The sequence below is a fragment of the Nyctereutes procyonoides genome, unplaced genomic scaffold (assembly GCF_905146905.1).
Source record: "Nyctereutes procyonoides isolate TBG_1078 unplaced genomic scaffold, NYPRO_anot_genome, whole genome shotgun sequence".
In the NCBI taxonomy this organism is placed as follows: Eukaryota; Metazoa; Chordata; class Mammalia; order Carnivora; family Canidae; genus Nyctereutes; species Nyctereutes procyonoides.
In genome coordinates, this window is record NW_026575131.1 from 34,090,841 (window position 1) to 34,112,544 (window position 21,704).

Consider the following 21,704-nt stretch of genomic DNA (forward strand, 5'->3'; position numbering starts at 1 on the left):
TGCTCAACATCATTAATCATCAGGGAAATATAAATTAATATCACTTCATATTAGTCAGAATGGTTATTATCAAAAAGGAAGGAAATGACAAGTGTTGGCAAGGATGTGAAGAAAAGGGAACCCTCAAGCACTGTTGGTGGGAGTGTAAATTGGTGCAACCACTGTGGTGAACAGTATGGAGATTCCTCAAAAACTTACAAATAGAACTACCATCCAATCCAGTAATTCCACTACTGGGTATTTACCCAAAGAAAATGAAAATGAAAATACTAATTCAAACAATATAAGCAGCCATATGTTGTTCTTGCCTGAGGAGACATACCCATAAATATGTTTCTAAGGCAGGTATACAAGAGATTAGTGCTTGTCTTTTTCTTTTAGGAGTTTTATGGTTTAGGTCTCACATTTAGATCTTTAATCCATTTTGAATTTATTTTTGTGTATTGTTATAAAGAGGCCCAGTTGTATTCTTTTGCATGTAGGCATCCAGTTTTCCCAATACCATTTATTGAAGAGTTTATCTTTTCCCCATTTTATATTCTTGTCTCCTTTGTTATAGATTAGTTGACCACACAGGTTTATTTCTGAGCTCTTTTTCCTGTTCAGTTGATTTGTATGTCTATTTTTGTGTCAGTACCATACTGTTTTGATTAATATAGCTTTGTAGTATATCTTGAAATCTGGGGTTGTGATACTTCCAGTTTTTGTTCATTTTTTATTTTCAAGGTTGCTTTGGCTCTTTAAGGTCTTTTGTGGTTCTACACAAATTTTAGAATAATTTGTTCTAGTTCTGAGAAAAAGTACTATTGGTATTTTGATAGGGATTGCACTGAATCTAGATTGCTTTGGGTAAAATGGACATTTTAACAGTATTAATCCTGGGGCACCTGTGTGGCTTTGTCACTTACGTGTCTGACTCTTGATTTTGGCTCAGGTCATGATCTCGGTTCTGAGATTGAGCCCTGTGTTGAGCTGCACACTGGGCATGGAGTTTGCTCAAACAAACAAACAAACAAACAAACAAACAAATATTAATTCCTCCAATCCATGGGCATTGAATATCTTTCTATTTGTGTGTGTTGTCCTCAGTTTCTTTCACTGGTGTCTTACAGTTTTCAGTGTAGAGGTCTTTTACTTCCTTGGTTAAATTTATTTATAGGTATTTTATTCTTCTTGCTGAAATTATAAATAGGATGGTTTTCTTAATTTCTCTTTCTTCTATTTCATTATTAGTCTAAAGAAATGCAATAGATATATTTCTTTGAGAGGAGAAGAGAGAGAAAATGAGGGGGTTATTGGGGCAGATGAAGAGAATCTTAAGTAGGCTCCACTCCCAACCATAGAGTCTAATGTGGGGCTTAATCTCACGACCCTGAGATCATGACCTGAGCCAAAATCAAGAGTCAGATGCTTAACCAACTGAACCCCCAGGCACCCCACAACAGATTTCTTTATATTAATTTTGTATCCTATACCTTCAGAATTTCTTTTGGAATGATGACGAAAATGTTCTAAAATTTATAATGTGGATGTTTGCACAACTTTGTGAATATACTGAATACCACTGAATTTTACACTTTACAGGAGTGAATTATATTTAAAAATTTCATAATTATCATAATTAAATACATGCCAGTTGCTCACTCCCAGTCACTATCCTGTGAGACTGGCATTTGGATGAGAAAGAGAATACTTTTTCTTTGTGCTCTGGAAATGTCTCAGTAGATGTTCTTAAATGGAAAGATGAAGTAGAGCCATAAATAGTTTAATCAAGATATTGCAATACTTAGTGCTAATATCTGAGCATAGACTATACTCGGAAAGATCTCTATACTTCTGGGTGCCAGCTATAGGAATTCTGAAAGATTTCAAAATGTGGGCTGCTCCAATATTTGTATAGCTGAGACATGGTATTATTAATGGCTTCAATACTGTGAGGTACCTAGGGGCAGGAGCTATGCTTTGTGTTCATTTTGATTCCCTTGCTTAGCATCGTGTCTGGTCTACTGGCAAGATTGTGTGTTTGGTGATTCAACTGAGAAACTGCTGTTTTGGAAGGCTCCTTGTTGTTCCAAGGACAAAAATGCCTTCAAGCTTATGGCTGTTCTGACCAGCCTGAGGGTTAGCCCTGTGGGGAAGATGTTGCAGAATTTACCAACTGTCCTCATGCAACTGTTTCTTTTCTCAGAACCGGTAAACTATTTTGTTTCTTTGGTGTTTTCACTCTGATTCTGGTTAAAATGATGATTTGGAATAATATGTGGGTACTTCTGGAGTGTTGTGCTTTCTTCCCTGGTAGTACACCGAAGACTTTGGGTTCTTGGGTCAGTGAGATTTAGGAAAACAAAAGGTGGAATTAACCTCACTTTTCTTCTTCTTCCTATTCTTTATTTTTTTTTGTACTTTTGATCACATTTATCAAACAGCAGTGCATAGATTTTGTGTAGCTTATGGATCTTTGTTGTAATAAATTGTTTTTCTTTTTTTTTCTCTGTGAAGGTACTTTATGTTGATTCTTTATGTTAAATATCCTTTGCTTGCATTAGACTTTTCTTTGTGTTGATTTTTTGCTTCATTTTTTTTTTCCATTTCCCATGCTGTTCAGTTACTGGATGCCAGAAGAACCAAGGTTTGTCCACTCTTTGCAGTTTGTTTGTTTTGTTCTGCACAGCCTCACCTCCTTGTGTGTGTTTATGTCTGTCTCTGTCTGCATTTGTTCCCTTTTGCTTGCAGATGCAGTAATCCTGTTTACTAAACCTGTTCACAGCTTTATTTGTAAAAAAAATAAAGTCCTTGTTTGTGTCTACTTGTAGTGGATGCTATTATTTTCATTTTTTAAATGGAAATGCATTTATCATGGAGAATAATGGATAGTAGAATAAAGAACACCTTAGGAAACAAGGAATACTGAGTCTGGAGCATTGCTGGTGTAAAGAAGGTGTGTTTGTGAGACTTTTCCCCTCTAACCCTTTCCACTTCCTCAATTAAAACTTTGTAGATGTATAATTTCCCTTGTGACTGACACTAATATATTGTTCTGTGTATGTGTACATTTCTCTTCTCCTAAGACATTCAGAAAGCATCATTGAATTACTTTCCCCCTTTTCATGTGCTGTCCCATGCTTCTGAAGTCACCCTGGAGGACTTCACGGCTAGCCCTCTGGACCTCATGATTAACATTCCATCTTCATAGTGTGGTAGTAGCAAATAGCGCTTGGCATGTCCATTGACTTTTTCTCCTTCTTTCTCCTCTTCTGCTCTGCCTGTCTTATCACAGCACCTGCAGTTGACAATCCAAGCCCTTCAGGATGAGCTTCGAACCCAGAGAGACCTCAATCACCTCCTGCAGCAAGAGAGTGGCAGTCGTGGAGCTGAGCACTTCACCATTGAGCTGACTGAGGAGAACTTCCGGCGGCTCCAAGCTGAGCATGACAGACAAGCCAAGGAGCTGTTCCTTTTAAGGAAGACCTTGGAGGAAATGGAGCTGAGAATTGAAACACAGAAACAGACCCTCAATGCCCGAGATGAGTCAATTAAAAAGCTTCTTGAGATGCTGCAAAGCAAAGGTTTGCCTTCTAAAAGTCTTGAGGATGACAATGAACGGACACGGCGGATGGCAGAAGCTGAGTCTCAAGTCAGCCACTTGGAAGTGATTTTAGACCAGAAAGAGAAGGAAAACATACATCTTAGAGAGGTAAGGACATTCATTCTATTTCCCCAAAGCCATATTTTACAAGTTAAAATATGTTACCAAGTTATTTACAGATTGGAAGATATCTACAGCCTTAACAAAATTTCCTGGCTCTGTTTTATAATCTTCTTGTCTGCTTATCACCTTTAAACTGGAATTTTGCATTAGTTATTTTTCTCTCCTCACTACACATATGTTCCATTGTTATTTGACACGTATTCAGAATCCAAGTGTGTGCAGCACATGCCAACTCTAAGGTGGTTTACAATTGCTTTCCCCCAGATGGCCATAGTTTCAGGTTTTTTTTAAGTACAGTGCTAACTTTTAGATGTTTATCAAATATCATCCTTCTAAAGGAGCAAAACAAATAGGTGATTAGCAAAAAAATGAACCTAAATATTTTTATAGCTAAATTAGGGCAGCATTTGCAGAAAGCATGTGGATATTTCTAGGAAGAATGGTAAAGTGTGCAGACCAATTTTGAACGTTTAGTTTTCAGATAATCTTTGTCTTCCTTTTCTTCTGTCTAGAACAAACTATCCCAGGTTTTCTGAATATGCATTTTACCCTTAGTGGATTAAATTATTTGAAGTCCTTCAGAGGCATATTTTCTGGCCTGCCACCACTATTGAATATTGAGATGTTTAGATATCTGAGGATATGTAGTTGGGTAGAGCTTAGAAAAAATGTGGGTGACAGCCAAGGTTTGAAATTCTTATAGCAGTTCCTTGCCACTATGGTGGATATGGCTCTCAAAAGTACCATGTCGGCAAAATGCTGTGGGAGATGCAGATCTCACAGAAAATAGGAAACAATAAAATGGCATTAAGTATATTTTAAAGATATTCTATAACAATAAATAAAAAATTCCAAAAGATATTTGCTTTCAAACCAGGTTAGACTTCTTGGCATTATGTACCTTTTCACAGCCTTTTTGGCTGTGAATCTTTTTTTTTTTTTTTTTTTGGTTGTTCAGAAAACATGACTTCCATGATGGGGCTTGCTAATGCAGATGCTCCCAAGAGTTTTCTCTGATGTGGATTGTATTTGCTTAGAACATTTGAACAGACTTTTGTATCTTCAGACTTTTTTTTTTAATTTTTTTTTTATTTATTTATGGTAGTCAGAGAGAGAGAGGCAGAGACACAGGCAGAGGGAGAAGCAGGCTCCATGCACCGGGAGCCCGAAGTGGGATTCGATCCTGGGTCTTCAGGATCGCGCCCTGGGCCAAAGGTAGGCGCCAAACCGCTGCGCCACCCAGGGATCCCTGTATCTTCAGACTTAATGTCCTCCATGCTTATTCTCTGTTGTTTTATTTTCATGAGACATTAACAGCATGCTTAGGAGACCACTGGCTTGGTTATGGATAGAGATGCTCAAAGAGATGTTTTGTTGGTCCTGGGTTTCTTATTCATATTCTAAGAGGCTGAATGTCATGGGTAGACTTCTAAGATGGCCCTTAATGACAGATACTTCTTGGCAATCATACCCTTGTGTAAATCCATGTCCTTGAGTATAGGCTGAACCTAGTGATTTGATTCTAAACAATAGAATATGGTGAAGGTAATGGATGCCAGTGTGACTTACATGATTAGGTTATATAAGACTGTTATTTCCATCTTGTTAGCAGACTCTGTTGAGTTCTCAACTTGCCTGCTTTGATGAAGCAAGTTGCCATGTGAGAGAGGCCAGTGTGGTAAGGGACTGAGAGTAGCCCCTCCAGTCAACACCTAGTGAGGAACTGAGACCCTCATTCAAACAGCCACAAAGAACTGAAAACTGCCAACAACTACTTAGTACGCTTGAAAGTGAATCCTTTCCCAGTGCAACCTTCAGATAAGATGACAGGTCCTGGATTGACACCTTGATTGCAGGTTTGTGAGAGACTGTGAAGCAAAGGACCCAGCTAAGCTGTGCCTGGATTCCTGACTCACAGCAACTGTGAGATCATAAAAGTGTGTTGTTTTAAGCTGCTGAATTTGGGAATAATTTGCTACACAATAATAAATAACCAGTACAGTGGAGAGAAAGTAATCTCTTCCTGCCTTTCTCCATAGACTTTATATTTAGTTTACAGAAGGGAAGCAATAACTACTGGCATGTAATCACTTGCATGCAGAGCAACTGTGGATTTTGAAATTTTGGTTATGTTATCTTAGAACTGTGGCTAGAGATTGCCATAGTTGAAAAAAGCTGCTGCTTTATTTTGGGTGCCAGGGGTTCATGTTGCATTATACAGCAGGGCAGTGATGCCAGAGAAACCTCCATCTGCAGCATTGACCTTGACTTTATGTTGAGGTCTTGTGGTCAAGGCAGAGTCACTCTTTTTCTGTTATTAGATTCTTCTCATTGATAGCACTAAGTAGATGGTGCCTTGATTCTATTGTGAGGATGCCTCCACTTAAATGAATCTAAACAAAATTCAATTTGTGTTTTATAAGATTAGTTTGCCCTTACAGTGGTCTGGCATGGAAATAGATCATGTTTAGAGCCTTGAACATCAGTTTGAGAGCCCACAGAGAGTGGTACAGAAAATTCAGCCCAACATACATAGCTAGTTTCCTTGAGCATCAGATAAAGTCAGAGGATTGCCTTTTTCTTGGATTATCGAGGTGTGTGTAGAAAAGGTGTCTTTATATAAAAATCTCATTTTAAACTTAACAAAAAGACTTGGAGGCTTGAAAGGACCTTCCCTAAGAGAAGGAATGTACTGGATTCAGGAATTTTGTGAGCCTGCTTTTAAACCATTGATAACTTGAAATCAGTCATGGTGGGAGTATTTACACCATGGAAATCAACAAATTTCTACTCCCAAGGCCTACGCCCCTGCTACCCTATCCCTAAAGCCCACTTACCAACACATCTCTGAATAAATGACATCGAATGTTTAACCACAATGCAGCAAGAAGAGGCAAGTTAAATAGTGCAAGAATTAGGAGTTCCTTAACCACTCATCATTCATTAGAAATTTTCATAGCAGTATCTGGATAGATGCTTACATGTCAGACATGTTGAAGAATGCTTTACATTGAATCATATTTAACTCTCATAACTACCTTGTGCATTCAGTCATTCATTCATTCAGTGAGCACTTTACTGAAGATCTGTTTCAGGTTAAAGCAGTCATAACTAATAAAGTTGTGGGGATGAACCATAATTTAATAGTTAAATAGAGAAGCATCGTGAAAAAAAGAAGAGAAGGAAGAATTAGCGACCTGGGTGGGGCCAACTTGATATCAGGTGGTCAGGGAAGGCCTCTTGGAGGCGATGAAATTGTGAACTGAGACCTGAATGATAAAAAGGAACTGGGCATGAGAAGCTTTCAGAAGACTGTTCCAGTCATGTGGAAAGATCCGTACCTGGGAGGTAGGTGCTATTACTTGGCCATTTTACCTGGGGGGCCTGAGGGACAAGGGACATTAAGAAGCTTGTCCAGCTTCCCAGTGCTGAAGCTGGTATTTGAATTGGGCTGATTCCAGAGTTTCAGCCATTAAACCGTTTCATGAAATCCCTTTTCTAGAGGAACCTTCTCCAAAATGTACTCTGCAGAACAGCCTTCTTGTGGGATGCTGATAACGTGCTATGAGAGAAAAAGGGTTGTTGAGGCAAATGAGCTTGTGAAATGCTGGATTCCACAGAGTTTACTGTAGGACTCCTCAGGCTCCTTAATATGCAAGCGTCAGTCATTCCCAGGAAGGGGAAGGTTCTCAAACTTATTTAACTTGCTTTTGTCTTGCTGCACTGGTGTTCTTTGTAAAAAATTTGGAAAAAAGCTATGCTAGAAAATAAAAAGTGCTGCTTTTAACTTGTGATCTGCAAAGCATGTAAAAATATACAAATAGTTCTTTCCCATGGCCAAATAACTGGGTAATTTCTTCCATTAGTTATTCTAGAAGGCAAAGTTTATTGTAAGCTATTTCCATATGCTCTACTGAGTTTTAGAATGCTCTTCTGTCAGGGTCTGGGTTTTTTGTTTTTTGTTTTTGTTTTTTTTTTTTTTTTTACTTTTTTACTTTTGAGTGGAAAAATGTGGCTGACCTCTCTTGGTATTAAAGCAATAAGAATAGCCCAGCTTGAATAAAGAAGTAGCCTGACCTCTGTTAATTTAAATGAGTCAAAAACATGATTTAAAATGTACTTGAGGTTTTAAGTTCAGTGTGTACCTGATTTCTTTTTCATTTTGCACGGTTCAACCTGGTTGGGGCTAGATGGTGTAATGCTGGAGAATGGAGTGCTAGTGGTTTTATGATTCATTCTCAGGCAGAGGTGTTGGGCCTCATATAAACCCCATCTCCTGAAATACTAGTCTTGTGTAGCCTATTGTTTGAGGAGATTTTGAGTTGGCAGGAGTTGCACATGGGGAGGGTTGGGTTGCTTTAGTGTCTTGTTATCTTTCGTTGGTCTGGAAAAGGCTGAGGGTGAAACCACTTCTTTGCCTGGCAGGAAACAACAACAAAAAGACTATGATCTCAACTTATTTGGAAGACCAAAACCATTGCCCAACAACTACAACTGATGTGCTAATGTGAGCCGAAGTGTTGGCTGAAACACAGCATTACTCACTAGTGTCGTGGGATGCTTTTGGATACAGGTTGATTTGATAAGACATTATTGAATGTGGTAATAGTTTACCTTGTTCTCTAGCTTTTTCTGCACAGAACATATTGTTCCCTGTAAAGGTTTTGGTAATCAAGTACCCAAAATACTATTGATTTAATTAAAGAAAAAAGTGGGTTTATATATCAGATCCTCCTATATTCACTCTCCTTCATATTTTCTTGGCTGGTCCCTAGAAGAGAGTCAGGAGTCTCTGGATTCATTGCACTGTAGGATGTTTGAAGGGAAGAGTGTATGTTCTGCTGACATGATTTCCTATGCTAATCCCTTTGGGCAGCGTGTGGCATCTTTGGTAGCAAGGGTTAAAGAGCACTCAAGTCATTGGGGGCCACAATTGCTACTAACCTGGGAGACTAGGCCTGGGCTTCCCACTATGCTGCTGTTGGGGCAGGGAGAAAGAGGCAAGGCAACATGAATTCTTGCTTTCCTCATTTTTTTACCCAGGTTGTCCTTGGAGCAGTGGGAGATCTACCTAGGCAGAGTGTGTGACCTAGAAATTCCTGAGCTCATAAACCTTTTACTGATGGCTCAAACCTTCATTATATGGTCTTTGCCCAAAGTTTTAAACTCCACCATAGTCCCATATCTCAAAACCATATGGCTTCTTTCTTTGTAACATAAATTTGTTGCCAGTTCTGCTGGCTGAACCATGGTTTTGCTGATGTAGGCATTGCTAATTCTGATTCTTCAGATTTAACATGTTCTATTTCTACCATTTTTTTTCAAAGCTTATCACAGAAAATATTCCTAAACATGAGTGACCACTTAAACATAACATTCTACATATTCTCTCTTGCAAGAGGTATTTCCTATATATATTATAGAACCTAACAATTACTCTCTTTTTTAGAATAAGTTTCTTTTTTTTTTAATATTAGAAATACATGCACTTTATTTTTTTTTAAGATTTTATTTATTTATTCATGAGAATACACAGAGAGGAAAGAGAGAAGCAGAGACACAGGCAGAGGGAGAAGCAGGCTCCATGCAGGGAGCCTGATGTGGGACTCGATCCCAGGTCTCCTGGATCACACCCTGGGCTGAAGGCGGCGCTAAACCGCTGAGCCACCGGGGCTGCCCGTAGAATAAGTTTCTTACCTGATCAGTATGTTCCATCCATATTCCCAGGCCTCTTATATTGCCTGCAGGTGCTCAGTAATTGAAAGAGTGAAAAAGTAGTTGAAAAACAATGGAGGTCAGCCGGGGTGGCTCAGCAGTTTAGCATTGCCTTCAGCCCAGGGCCTGATCCTGGAGACCTGGGATCAAATCACACGTCGGGGCTCCCTGCATGGAGCCTGCTCCTCCCTCTGCCTGTGTCTCTGCCTCTTTCTCTTTGTGTCTCTCATGAATGAATAAAATCTTTAAAAAAAAAAAAAAGAGAACTTCTCTGTGATTTATTTTGCCAATATTGCAGGGGTGGTTCCTAATGACTCTAGTGCCAAGCTTTTTTATGTTTTCTGTATCACCACTCTGTGTTTGGTGTGGAGCAGGAATTTGAGTATAACCCTAACTGGAAGTTTTCTTTCATTTTTTTGAAACTCTGTTGATGCTGTGGGAGCACCCTTGGCAAGTTTGTGGTCTTGTTCAAGGATTCAGATAGGCAATAAGAGGAACAGCTCATACTTGCTGAGGCTTATTTTGTGCCAGGTTCTGTACTATATCAATCAGTTGTTATCATCTCTATCACACAGATAAAGAAATTGAGGCACAAAGAAGTATTTCTAGTCACACAAAGCAAATGATGGAGCCAAGGTCAGAACCCAGGAAGGCTGCAGAGTCTATACTTGTCACCATCACTTGCTACTACTTCTTGGGGTGGTAGAGTAAGAGAACATAAAATGGCACTTAAATGCTGTGCATCTCAGAAGTAGGAGACTGACCACTGACTTCATCCATGACAGAGCTAGTCTTCAAAGGCAGAAAGAATTTCAACACACAGCAGTGGTGATGAAGTACGATTGGAAAAGAGACATCTGAGCCAAGCCTCAGAGGTGGGAAATGTGATGCGTTTGGGGGTGCCATGAGTTTGGAGCAGTTGAAACTCCACCTGTCAGGAGGGAAAGGAAATGAGGCTGAAGCGGTGGTTTGAGGTTAGGTCACTCAAGACCCTGAACATGTGACACAGGGTATTTGCTTTTACTTGGTAGGCTCTGGGCAGCCTTTGAAGGGATTTTCCTAAGAGAATGGCATGATCAGAAAAGATTGTTATTGCTAATTGATAGTGGATTGGGAGGAGGAGACATGGAGACACATTAGAAAGATAATGTGGTTGTTGAGATCAACAAGAGTCTGAATATGGGTGGTGGCTGCAGAAGTTGAAGGGGAAGATCATTTCCACATCCAGGCAGGACCTTGACAACCTGGGAGCCAAGTACTGAGAGCTGTGAGGAGCAGACAGCCTCTGTGGGCCTGAGCACAGGCAAATGGTGGGATAGTGGGCCAGTGGGAGTGGTCAGCAAGAGGTACTAGGCTTGAGGAACGACTTCGGATGTGTTGAGTTCAATGAAATCCTGGTGGAGTTGTCCAACCAGGGTTGAGAACATGGCTGAGGAAATGACTGTGAAGTTCTCCCCGAGTATACAAGGCGTTTCTGAGTATTGGTCATGTTGTTGCTGTTGTTTTTACACACACCGGATCATTTGTGGCTACCAAGCCCCCAGTTGGTGTGATCATCCCAAGTTTGCCTTGTCTTTCACCCTACATGTTGTTTAAGAGGTGACTTTAGGAAATTCATACTTAAAAAAAAAAAAAAAGGAAATTCATACTTCTCTTTCATGCCTCTTTTCTGAGTAAGCATATCACTGAGTAAGCATATATCACATTTGACTGTGGTATATCTTTTGAGATTACGTAGAATTTTCATTGACTGATGCCAACTTGGTACAGATTCCCTTTGTTTGCACTGAGTTCCATTTTCTCCAAGTACTCCATACAGGATGAATGCCAATGAAGCATCTCTATAGGAAAGCATTCTCTCTGAACCCTGATTAACAACACTTTCAAAAGCAGAATTTCATAATTTTACCCACACATTTCTGATGACAAAGGGAATGCACCTGTTTCCATTTCTGTTTAGCATCATTTGTCTTATCTTTAAATTCTAATACATTCTTTAAAGTTTGAACACTGCATGCTAATTTGAAATGGTTGAGGTTTTACCCCATATTGTTTTTTTATTTTTAAAGATTTTATTTATTTATTCATGAGAGAGAGAGAGAGGCAGAGACACAGGCAGAGGGAGAAGCAGGCTCCATGCAGGGAGCCCGACCTGGGACTGAATCCTGGGACTCCAGGATCATGCCCTGGGCTGAAGGTGGCGCTAAACCACTGAGCCACCCGGGCTGCGGGCCCCCCCCCCCCCATTGATTTTAATGAGGGTCATTGATTGCTTTTTACAGTAAAAGAGACTGGTGGAGCCCCAGGGAACCCCAGGGAGCCGTTAGGCACAAGGCATTTTGGAACCTACTGAGAAAAGAAAGTGGCAGGGTAGAGGGAGGTGAGGGGAGGTGACAGGGTCAGGGAGAATGTCAGGTGGTTATGCTGGGAGAGACTCTCATGACTTGTTTTCACTGCCCTGTCCTTTTGCTCTATGTTGGGTGTGAGTGCTTTTTGAAAAATATTCTTTTGGTAGCTGACCTAATTTATTATTATCACATTTGGTAAAACCATGTACCACAAATGAAACCTCAGAGGTGAGAAAGTACTCCAAGAACCAGGACTGTGGATACTTCGATATGTCACAAACCGTGACAATGAGAAGTTGAGACAGCTCAGTTATACCAAGGTCCTACCTGTCTTGGATGGAACGTCAGCCAATACCTTACATATTAAATTAAGGAGGCTTCGTAGTTCATAGAACACACTCTGTTTTGATGTTTTCCTCTGATGCTCCTAGTAAACTTGTGAGGGAAGAGGCTCAGAGAGATTAAGAAGTAATGATAAGTAACATTTACTGGGCACTCAAGAGCATTAGCTTAATTTCCAGGGAGTGCCACTAAATCCTTCCAACAATTCTATAAGGTGGGTGTTAGTTTCCTGCCTCTCAGATGAGGAGTCTGTGGCCCAAAGGGGTGATGCAGTCCAGCTTCTTATAGCAAGTAGTGGTGGATCTAGGATTTAAGTTTAGGCCTGCTGGTTCTAGGCACCTGTTCCTAACCACTCCTTGACACTGCCAGGGATAATCCTTGAGTACACCAGAGACTAGAATTTTGGTCTTCTGACTTGCTCAGGGATATTTTCTCAGTCAGTGCAAAAAAGGAAAAAAAAAATAATGCAAAAGGCTCTGACTTTTTTTTTTCTTTCTTGCTTCATCTTATCAGGGCCTGTTAAATCCAGGACTATATAAATCTGTGAGGTCACTGAGCAGTAGAAGAGTTAAACAGTGCCACAGAGAATACAGTATCACAGCTGGATCTCCTCAGTCCATTTGTGGCTCCTGAAAGTTAAAGTACGAGCTTCAAATATGAAGAATGGTACTGTATGTCTAGGCCATGAATTACTAGGGAATAGATGACTTTTTGTGAATGGAGAATAAGGAAAAAATAGGTTCTTAGAGATGGACCTTCCCTATTTTATCTGTTCAAAGTTAGTCTTCTTTTTCAGTGTTTTAACTGTATCATTATTTCATGCCTAAAAGAAATGCTTTGTTTCCCCAAACTGACTTTACTTTTTATTTACTTTTTGTTAGGTATTTTGGGTTTCTCTCTCTGTCAGTGTGAGACATTAAAACTGTATTTATAACCTCCTGATAAGTGCCCCATTTCATTGTTCTTCTAGGTGGCTAAAATTTGGTAAAGCAAAATCTACTTTCCCACACACTCTGGCTTGGATGTGAAAGGGGAAACTTTGGCACATATGTTGAAGAGTATCTTAAATCTTTTGGATAGAAGGTTACATAAGGCAATGTGAATGCTTGCTGGGCAATTCCTATGATTGACTTATAGTTTACAGCAGTTGTGACTTATACAAAGTAGGAATCAAATCGTCCTTAATAAAGGAAAGATATAATTATATATGGGTGGCTTATAGAAAAAAGGAAAAAGAAAGAAATATGAGTGAGCCTTTAGAAAAACATGAAGATTTATTACTCAATTAGATCAAGAGTGGGCACACTAGAGCTTGTGGGGCACGTGTAGCTCACCATGTTTTTTTTATGGCCTGGGAACTAAGAATGGTTTTTATCTTTTAGATGGTTATATTTGAAATGGTTATGTAAGTATATAATATCCTAAATAGATACAGATATGTATATAATATCTAAATAGTTGCTAAAAAGAAAACCTCTTTTGATTTTACCTCCTAGCCCTCAAAGCCTAAAATATTTACTACTTGGCCATTTAAAAAAATGTGTGATGACTCCTGAATTAGATGATAAATAAACAGTTTTTGAATCAAGATGTTGGGTAAAAAGCATATGTGCAATTAGTTATATTTATATTATCAAATCTGACAGTTTGTGTAGAGCTTTTGACTATTTTTTTTTAAATGAGGAGACAGTATTTTTTTCCTGTCATTTCTGCCTGTATTTCCCTTACCATGATTAGGCTGGTGATTTTCATCTCTAGAGATGTTGCACCTTGGGCATTGCCAGTTACCGTGAAAGTCTGCAGCTCTTTCAGGAGTGGTGGGTGTTGGGGAGGTAACCTGTGGGTTACAAAGGGATTATGTGGGAAGAATTCACTAACCTATAAAATGCTAGAGAATTTTAGATTGCCATTCAAACTCCAAAGGAACAAGGAATTCCTAATTAAAACACAGTTTCCAACTCCTCCTCCTTTTTTTTTTTTTTCTTTAAATGCCTGTGCTTACTGACACTTTTTAGGCCTATACATTGCTTTATTAAATCTGTGGCTGCTTTAGAGGAACTGGCCAGAAAAAGAAACTGTCCATGTATATATAAATCATGTTAAAAGATACACATAGTAATCATTGGTGTACCGTAGATTTGTTTGGTTTTCCTGTGGAAAGTATTCTTAATCAGGTAAAACCAGGGCCTGGTCAGAATGACAACTGAGAAATCCCTTTACCACCCTCTTCCCTTCCTTCCGCTTCTAAGGCAGTCAGATCTGTTTAGGTCATATATGGGCCAGGTTGTCAGCTGTTTGAGCATATTTAGTGTTTGGGGAAGACCCTGCATATTTTTGATATTTTGCTTCTTTGGTGTAGCTCACAGCAATCTCAGCCCTATTAACGTTTGGGACAGGATAATTCTTTGTCGTGGGGGTTGTCCTGTGCATTGTAGGATGTGTAGCATCATTCTGGGCCTCTATCCGCTACGTACAAATAGCACCTTTCCTCTTCCCCCAGTTGTGACAACAAAAAATGTCTCCAGACATTGCAGAATATCTCCGGGAGGAGGCCAAAATCACACAGGTTGTGAACTGCTGGTATAGTGATTGACGCATCCTTCTGGTGGCTGGCCTGTGGCTGTGGCAAAATACAGTAATTCCCAGCCCCACCTGCTTGAAACTGTTTTACTGAGGAAGGGCAGCCCAGTCATGATAATTCTTGACCCAAAGACTGCGTGCAGGGGATTGAACTAGGAAACAGATGTGCTGAGTGGAGGTGGGGGCTTGAGTCTGAAAAGAAACAGAAGTGGTGTGTGTGTGTGTTTGTGTTTGTGTGACAGAAAGAGAGAGAGAGAGATAGAAGAAGAAGGTACCTATTACTACCCCCGCCTTCCCTCTCAGGAAAGGTAGGGCTGGGAATTAGGCAAGTCCTAGAAAATAAATCTAAGGGAGGGGCTGGAGGTAGTGTTCTGATCTGAGATACCACTTGGGAAAGCTGGACTTTGTGAAAATAAAAGATATTTGATTCTCAGGAGTATTTTTAGAGGTAATAATTATAGATCTGAGAAGACACATAACTTTGCTTTTTGACCACTGGACTCTTACTATTAATCAGCAGTTCTGTTTTACGGTAAAGGTTGTCGTCCCTGCTTTCCTCAAAATGGCCTTTGAGTCTCCCTTTCTGTTTTTTCAATAAACATTTCTCTACATGAACTGCTTATCCACCCTTTCCCAGCTCCACCAAACTTAAGAATAATTTTGGAGTGTGGTAGTTTTATCGTGTGGAAATGTAGTACAGATGTTCAGAATTACCTTTTCTTTCTCTTCTTTAAAACATCATGACCACACATGCTTTGCTCTAAGTACTATTAAGTATTTTTATTATTACTATTAAAAAATCTTGCCTCAGGCAGATTCCTATGAAATCTCAAGTAAAGGCAAATATTAAAATAGCAGCAAGTATTTATGTATATCACACTAAAAAGTCTGAACTCATATTTGGCTTTTCATGCAACTGAAACCTTTATTTTTTGATCCACTTGACCAAGTTCTCTAGTTTTGCCCTCTTTTCCTAACTCTAAAATTTTAAGTTTAGACTATGGGATTTTGTTCACTATCCTTTTCCCTTCCCCAGTTTTCTCTAGACTTTCTTTTTGTCTTGTGTATATATTTGAACTTAGCCCAATCACTTAATGAAGTTTGGGAGAATTTGGATGCCAGCATGAATTAGTGCATGCTTTTAAAAGTTATTAATGGAGGAAAGTTCTCTTCTCCCAGAGAATTCCACTGATGAGTGGCAGGGTTTCTGTGTTCTTCAACTGTAGCATACATATACAAAGGAAATGTTTTATCAACACTCAATACCTATCCCACTCAGAAACCTATTTATGGAGATTAGCTGCTTCTCTAACCATTAGCTTCTTTTGGGTTTATTAGTACCACTTTCTTTTTATATTTCTTGGCCAGACTTAAACATATTTCTCTTAATAGTTGCTAAAAAGAAAACCTCTTTAGATTTAATTACTTGAACCTGGACTCAAGAGCTCCCTCACCACCTGTGAGCACTTTTTAGCATGCTGGAGATTAGTCCTGGTTCAGACAAATGATCTTTAAAGCATTGCTTTTTCCATCCACATCCAAACAGAAATGCATTGCAAGGTGATTTTCTTTTAAAGGGCAGTGGAGATATTTTTCCTTTTGTCAGAGTCCATACAGCAAGGAAGAGGCAAAACCTGACTGTGCCTGAGACAGCAGAAATAACACTTAATACAGGTTTTCCACCATGGCTTCATGATACCCAGTGGTGTTCTTGCCAGCAGTCTCTGTTGCAATACTTTTATGATGCATGTCAAGATTTAGATGGTTTTAAGGACTCAAGCTTTAGTTGCTTTAGAAGACAGAATGTTGCACGTGACTGGATCTTTGCCAATTCCACACTGGAAGCTTGAGACACCTGAAAAACCTGCCAGGTGCTAACCTCAATGGATATTCTTAGGCTGCCTCTTGAGCAGTTGTTATAGGGAGAGGGATCACAAGAGTTTAGTGGAGATTTGAGGATGCTTATGCCGAGCGGGGACTTCTGATATGTGATGACACAGGATTCCCCAGAAGACATGAAATCTCTTTGAAGAACTCATGTTTGTAAGCTGTGGTTATCTTTGTATGGTGGCTTTTTGCTTGGTTGCCTCACAGGCACAAATGTTAGAGGACTCAAGAAGAATGGTCTAAAATGACCACATTTTCTGAAATCACAGGAGCCTCTTGAGAAATATGTGCGGCATGGTCTGTTTGAGGGCTATCACATGGATAGAGAAAGGTTGATGGTGTCTCACCATGGGAGGCCCTGACAGGGTGCTGTTAATAGCATCAATCATCATTGTTGCCACTACTTAAAAGATAGAAGGCTTTCTAGTGCAGGCACTGAGCTGAATGCTGTAACTCAGTTACTCCTCAGAGCAACCTCGTGAGGTGTAGGTGCTGACATTGTCCTATTATTTCATCAGGGCAGCTAAGTAGCTTGCCTAAGGCCTCACAGGGAACTTGACCTCAGAGGTGAGAACTGTTGTACCTACTGTTCTATAGAAGGTCAAAATGGGATCCCTGGGTGGCGCAGTGGTTTAGCGCCGGTCTTTGGCCCAGGGCGCGATCCTGGAGACCCAGGATCGAATCCCACGTCGGGCTCCCGGTGCATGGAGCCTGCTTCTCCCTCTGCCTGTGTCTCTGCCTCTCTCTCTCTCTCTCTGTGTGACTATCATAAATAAATAAAAATTAAAAAAAAAAAAGCTTTCCTTTTCTATATGGGTTTCTGATCTGGCTCATATTATGACTTCATTTAAAGTCTTATTCTTTCTCTCATTATGTTGGTTTCCTTCTCTTTTATTTTAACCTCAATCATTTTCTTCCCTTTGTGTTTTCATCTGAATTGTTTTATACAGTTAATTGTCTTTCTTGTTATGTTCCAAGTAGAAGTTCTGGGCTTTTGCAAGAGACCTAAGAATGCTAGTGAAATTTATAGGAGACTTCTGGCCTAATATAATTTTAATCAGCAGTTTTCTCTGCTTCCTGTAAAACCTTTTCATCCACCTGTGTAGGTTTATTCTTTGGTCTCAAATGAAATGACCTATACTAAGCATTTTGTGCAGGGCTTGGCTCAACAAATGTCATTTATGTTTCTTTGAAGAAAGGTGAAGAGAGGATAAGTAAGAGTTATGGTCACATCAGTTGGTCTTCTTATAAAGCAAGTCCATGCTCCTTTTACGAATCATTGACTTCTCTCTTCAGAATAAAACCTCATCTGGTGACATTTTACAGGTCACTTGTTGGGGCACAAATGTTTGTACCAAGCTGTCCAAACTCCAGAGTGACCTTCTCTCCATCATCCTGGGTTCACTTTGTAAGTGCTCCAGTGTTGTAAATTACATTGTATGCTAAACATCTAGTTCACTGGGTTTGAATAAACTTAAATGTAATGCATGTATTAAGTGAATTATATGTAATGCACGAATACATGTAAGAGTTGGCACATAGTAGGTGCTCAATAAATGTTAGTTTGATATCTTTATATATTAATCTCTATATATCTATATATCTATCCACCTGTCTATATCTCTGCTGAAGATTGTGCATTCCTTGAGAGTAGGAATCACATCTTACTCATCTTTAATATTACCAGCACCTGGCACACAGTAGGTGCTAACAGAATGGGTTTATCATTATTGATACACATCTGCCTCTTATATATCTTTAATGACTAAAGTGTTTGATGTCTATAGAGAATGGGGAATGAAAGAATAAAATAGAAGTTGTTACTACTTTTGGGATGACATAAAAATTCTGATGATTCGTCAAAATATTTTTAATGAGTTGTGCTTAAGAAATACTTATATAATAGCTACCCTTTATTGAGCACTTACTTTGTGCTTGACACTCAACTAAGTGCCAGTCACTCATGCATTTAATCTGAGTTTGGATTTATCCTCCTTTTACAGATAAGGAAACTGAGGCACAAATACGTGTGACTTTTGCAGGGTAACATTGCTACCATGTTCTACCACGTTTGAGTTGGAATTTGAATAGAATTCTTTCCACTGTCTCATTCTTGCCTATGGAAATAATTATTCCTCATTGTGTATTTTAGATCCATTATATAGTAGTGGTAATTTTCCTGCCTCTAACATTTTTATTAAAAGAAGATGAAAATCCAGTAGACCTCATTAAACATATACTGGGTACCAAACGTGTGGAAGATTCCATCCCCAGTCTGGAGCTCTGTCCTGAGCATCAGGGCTATCTGTGAACTTTCTAGTGAGCATCTTGTAGGTTGCAGAGACATCTTAAACTTAGCCTGCTCAGACTGGAACTTCTTGTCTTCCAACTGTTCTTCCTCCTGTATCTTTGTCTTGCTGTTTAGCTCCCCACCCAAGCCAGATACTGGGAGTTATCAATTTCTCTTTCTCTATCACTCCTATATTAGTTTCCTATTACTGCTATAACATATTACCACAAACTTAGTGGCTTATGTGTAAATTTATTCTCCTACAGTTCTGGGGGTTAGAAGTCTGAAGTCAATTTCACTGTGCTAAAATCAGTGTGTTGGCAAGCCTGTGTCCTTTCTGGAGGCTCTAGGGGAGAATTCATTTCCTTGCTTTTCACAGCCTTTAGAAGCCAGCTGCAATGCTTGGCTCATGGCCCCTTCCTAGATCCTTAAATCTCTCTTTCTATGACCTCTGCTTCTGTTGTTACATTTCCTTCCCTCTGATTGACTCTCCCACCTTCCTCTTAGGAGGACCCTTATGCTTACATTGGGCCCCCCCAGATAATCTGGGATAATCTTCTCATCCCAAGATCCTTAACTTAATTGTATCTTTAGAGCCTTTTTTTTTTTTTTTTTTTTTTGCCATTTAAGGTAACATAAACACAGGTTTGGGGGATTAGGATGTGGCCATCTTTGGGGAACTATTATTCAGCCTACCACATCCCTTATAGCCACTGTATCACTAAATCTTGTTTATTCTCTCTATAGACTTTTTAGATCTCCCTGTGGCTTTTCTATTCCATTGCTTTTACCTTTGGCCTGATCCTACTAACTAGTCTCCTCTTATAGTTCCTTCTTCACACTGCTATCATAGTCATCTTTGAAAATGCATGTTTCTCCTTTTCATATCCTCCATTGCCAGGAGAACAAAGTACAAATTCCTGAACCTGGCTCACATCCCTGCCATGCTTTTCCAGTCTTGTTTCTTGCTCTTTATCTCCCCTCTGCTTCAGTCACCTTAAACTCTGACTGCTTTGCTCAATAACCAACCTGTGAGCTCTATGCTTGTGTTTGTGTGGCTCCCCTTAGTGTCTGCGTACCTGTTCTCCTCCATCTTTACCTGACCAACCTTGATTTGTCCTGTATTATTCAGCCCAGGTGTTACTTCTCAGAAGTCCTCACTTTTACTCTCTCTCACCCTAGACTGAATTAGGGTCCCTGCCTGTGCTTATTTCTCATATAAATGATTAAATACCCATTTATTTGTGAATATCCAGGTGAAGAACATCCATAGGACCTGGCACTGTCCTTGGTATATGGTAGGAATCCCATAGGATGTGACACATTTCATATTCTTTCTTAGACCCCTGGCCTCCCTGAAAAAACTATATGATTTTAACTGTACCTTAATTTACCCCATTATAGTCAAATGTACAGTTTCCTTAAAGCATATGCTATAATCAAACAAAATAACATTTGAAGACAATAAAGTATGACTATTTCAGTAAAAATATATTAAAATTGAACTAGATTTTTGGTGCTATAAATATTAAAGATCTAGATGAATAACTGGTTTCTTTACTGAGTTTTGGGAATTAAGTGGATGCTGGGTGCAAAGCACTGCAATGTCCTAGCAATATTGATAGTTGGTAGCAAAAACTAATGCTGAATAGTGAGAGATGGTTTCATGTGATTCTTGTCAACAGGGTAAGTGTTTGAACTGTCAGAACAGGAAATTATAAAATTTGCATCTAAAAATAATCTTATCTTTTGCTTTTCAATTGTGAACTCTAGTGCTATGAAACAAGGACCTTTAGAAACTCCAGGCAATTTGTAAAACCCTTCTTTTAATCAGCTGATTTGATTTTCTTCAGTATGATGGTGGAATATTTTTGAGGAAATGAAACCTCATCATACTCTAGCCATCAGTTGCATGCTATGAACTTTTCAATCAGACTTTAAGGAAAATTTTTGAAATACTGGAGCTACCTTTGACCCCAGTGCAAATTTGCAAAACTACAGCAGCTTTAAGTGAACTTGGGACCTCTAAAGCAGAGTTTCTCAACTGACTCAGTGTTGACATTCTGGGATGGATAATTCTTTGTTGGGAGCGAGGGCGATCCTGTATGTTGTAGAATGTTTAGCAACATCCCTGATCTCTACCTACAGAATCCAGTAACATTACCATCCCCAATTGTGACAATCAGAAATCCCCAGAAATTTCCAGGTGTCCCTTGAGGGGAAAAATTGTCCCCAGTTGAGAACCTCTGGTCAAAAACCTTGTTACTCCAAGTGTGGTCCAGCAACTACAGTTAGAAATGCAGCATCTCAGGCTCTGCTCCAGGCCTCTGGAATCAGAATCTGTTTTAAAACAAGATCTGCAGGATGTCTGTGACCACATGAAAGTTTTGGGAAGTGCTGACCTAAAACTCTGCTCAGGGCAGTGTGGTATAGCAGAAAGGCAAGAACTCTGCAGTCAGAAATGGCTTACCGTTAATAGCTGTGTGACCTTAGGCAAGTTGTTCAACCTCTCTGAGACTTGGCTTACTCCTCTATAAAATGGGACTAAGAAAACCTTCTGTGTTGTGAGAATAGAGGGAGAGAATCCAGCTCAAGTGGAGAAAAGGGCACCTGGCCATTATTAGAATCTCACTGGGCTGGCTTCCTTCCCTTTCTTTATAAAGCTGTTTTTCTTGGCCTTGTTGCACTTACTGTTACTTGTAGTGATGATATAAGAGGATGAGGAAAAACAATTCGTCTGAGTCAGTGCTCTGCAAGTAGAGCGGGCCATAAGAAAATCTGCCTGTTTACAGATCTTTATTTTTGAATTATTTACTTTCTTTAAGCTGTGGCT

At 39.5% G+C, this 21,704-nt stretch overlaps 1 protein-coding gene across 1 annotated transcript in view; it reads left to right on the forward strand.

Moving 5' to 3' along the window:
* ERC2 (ELKS/RAB6-interacting/CAST family member 2) overlaps window positions 1-21,704 on the forward strand; it is a 901,810-nt gene that overhangs the window by 163,817 nt on the left and 716,289 nt on the right. Inside the window, exon 5 of the mRNA XM_055344919.1 lies at window positions 3,278-3,694. Coding sequence (XP_055200894.1) covers window positions 3,278-3,694 — 417 coding nt within the window. The remainder of the gene's footprint in view (window positions 1-3,277; window positions 3,695-21,704) is intronic.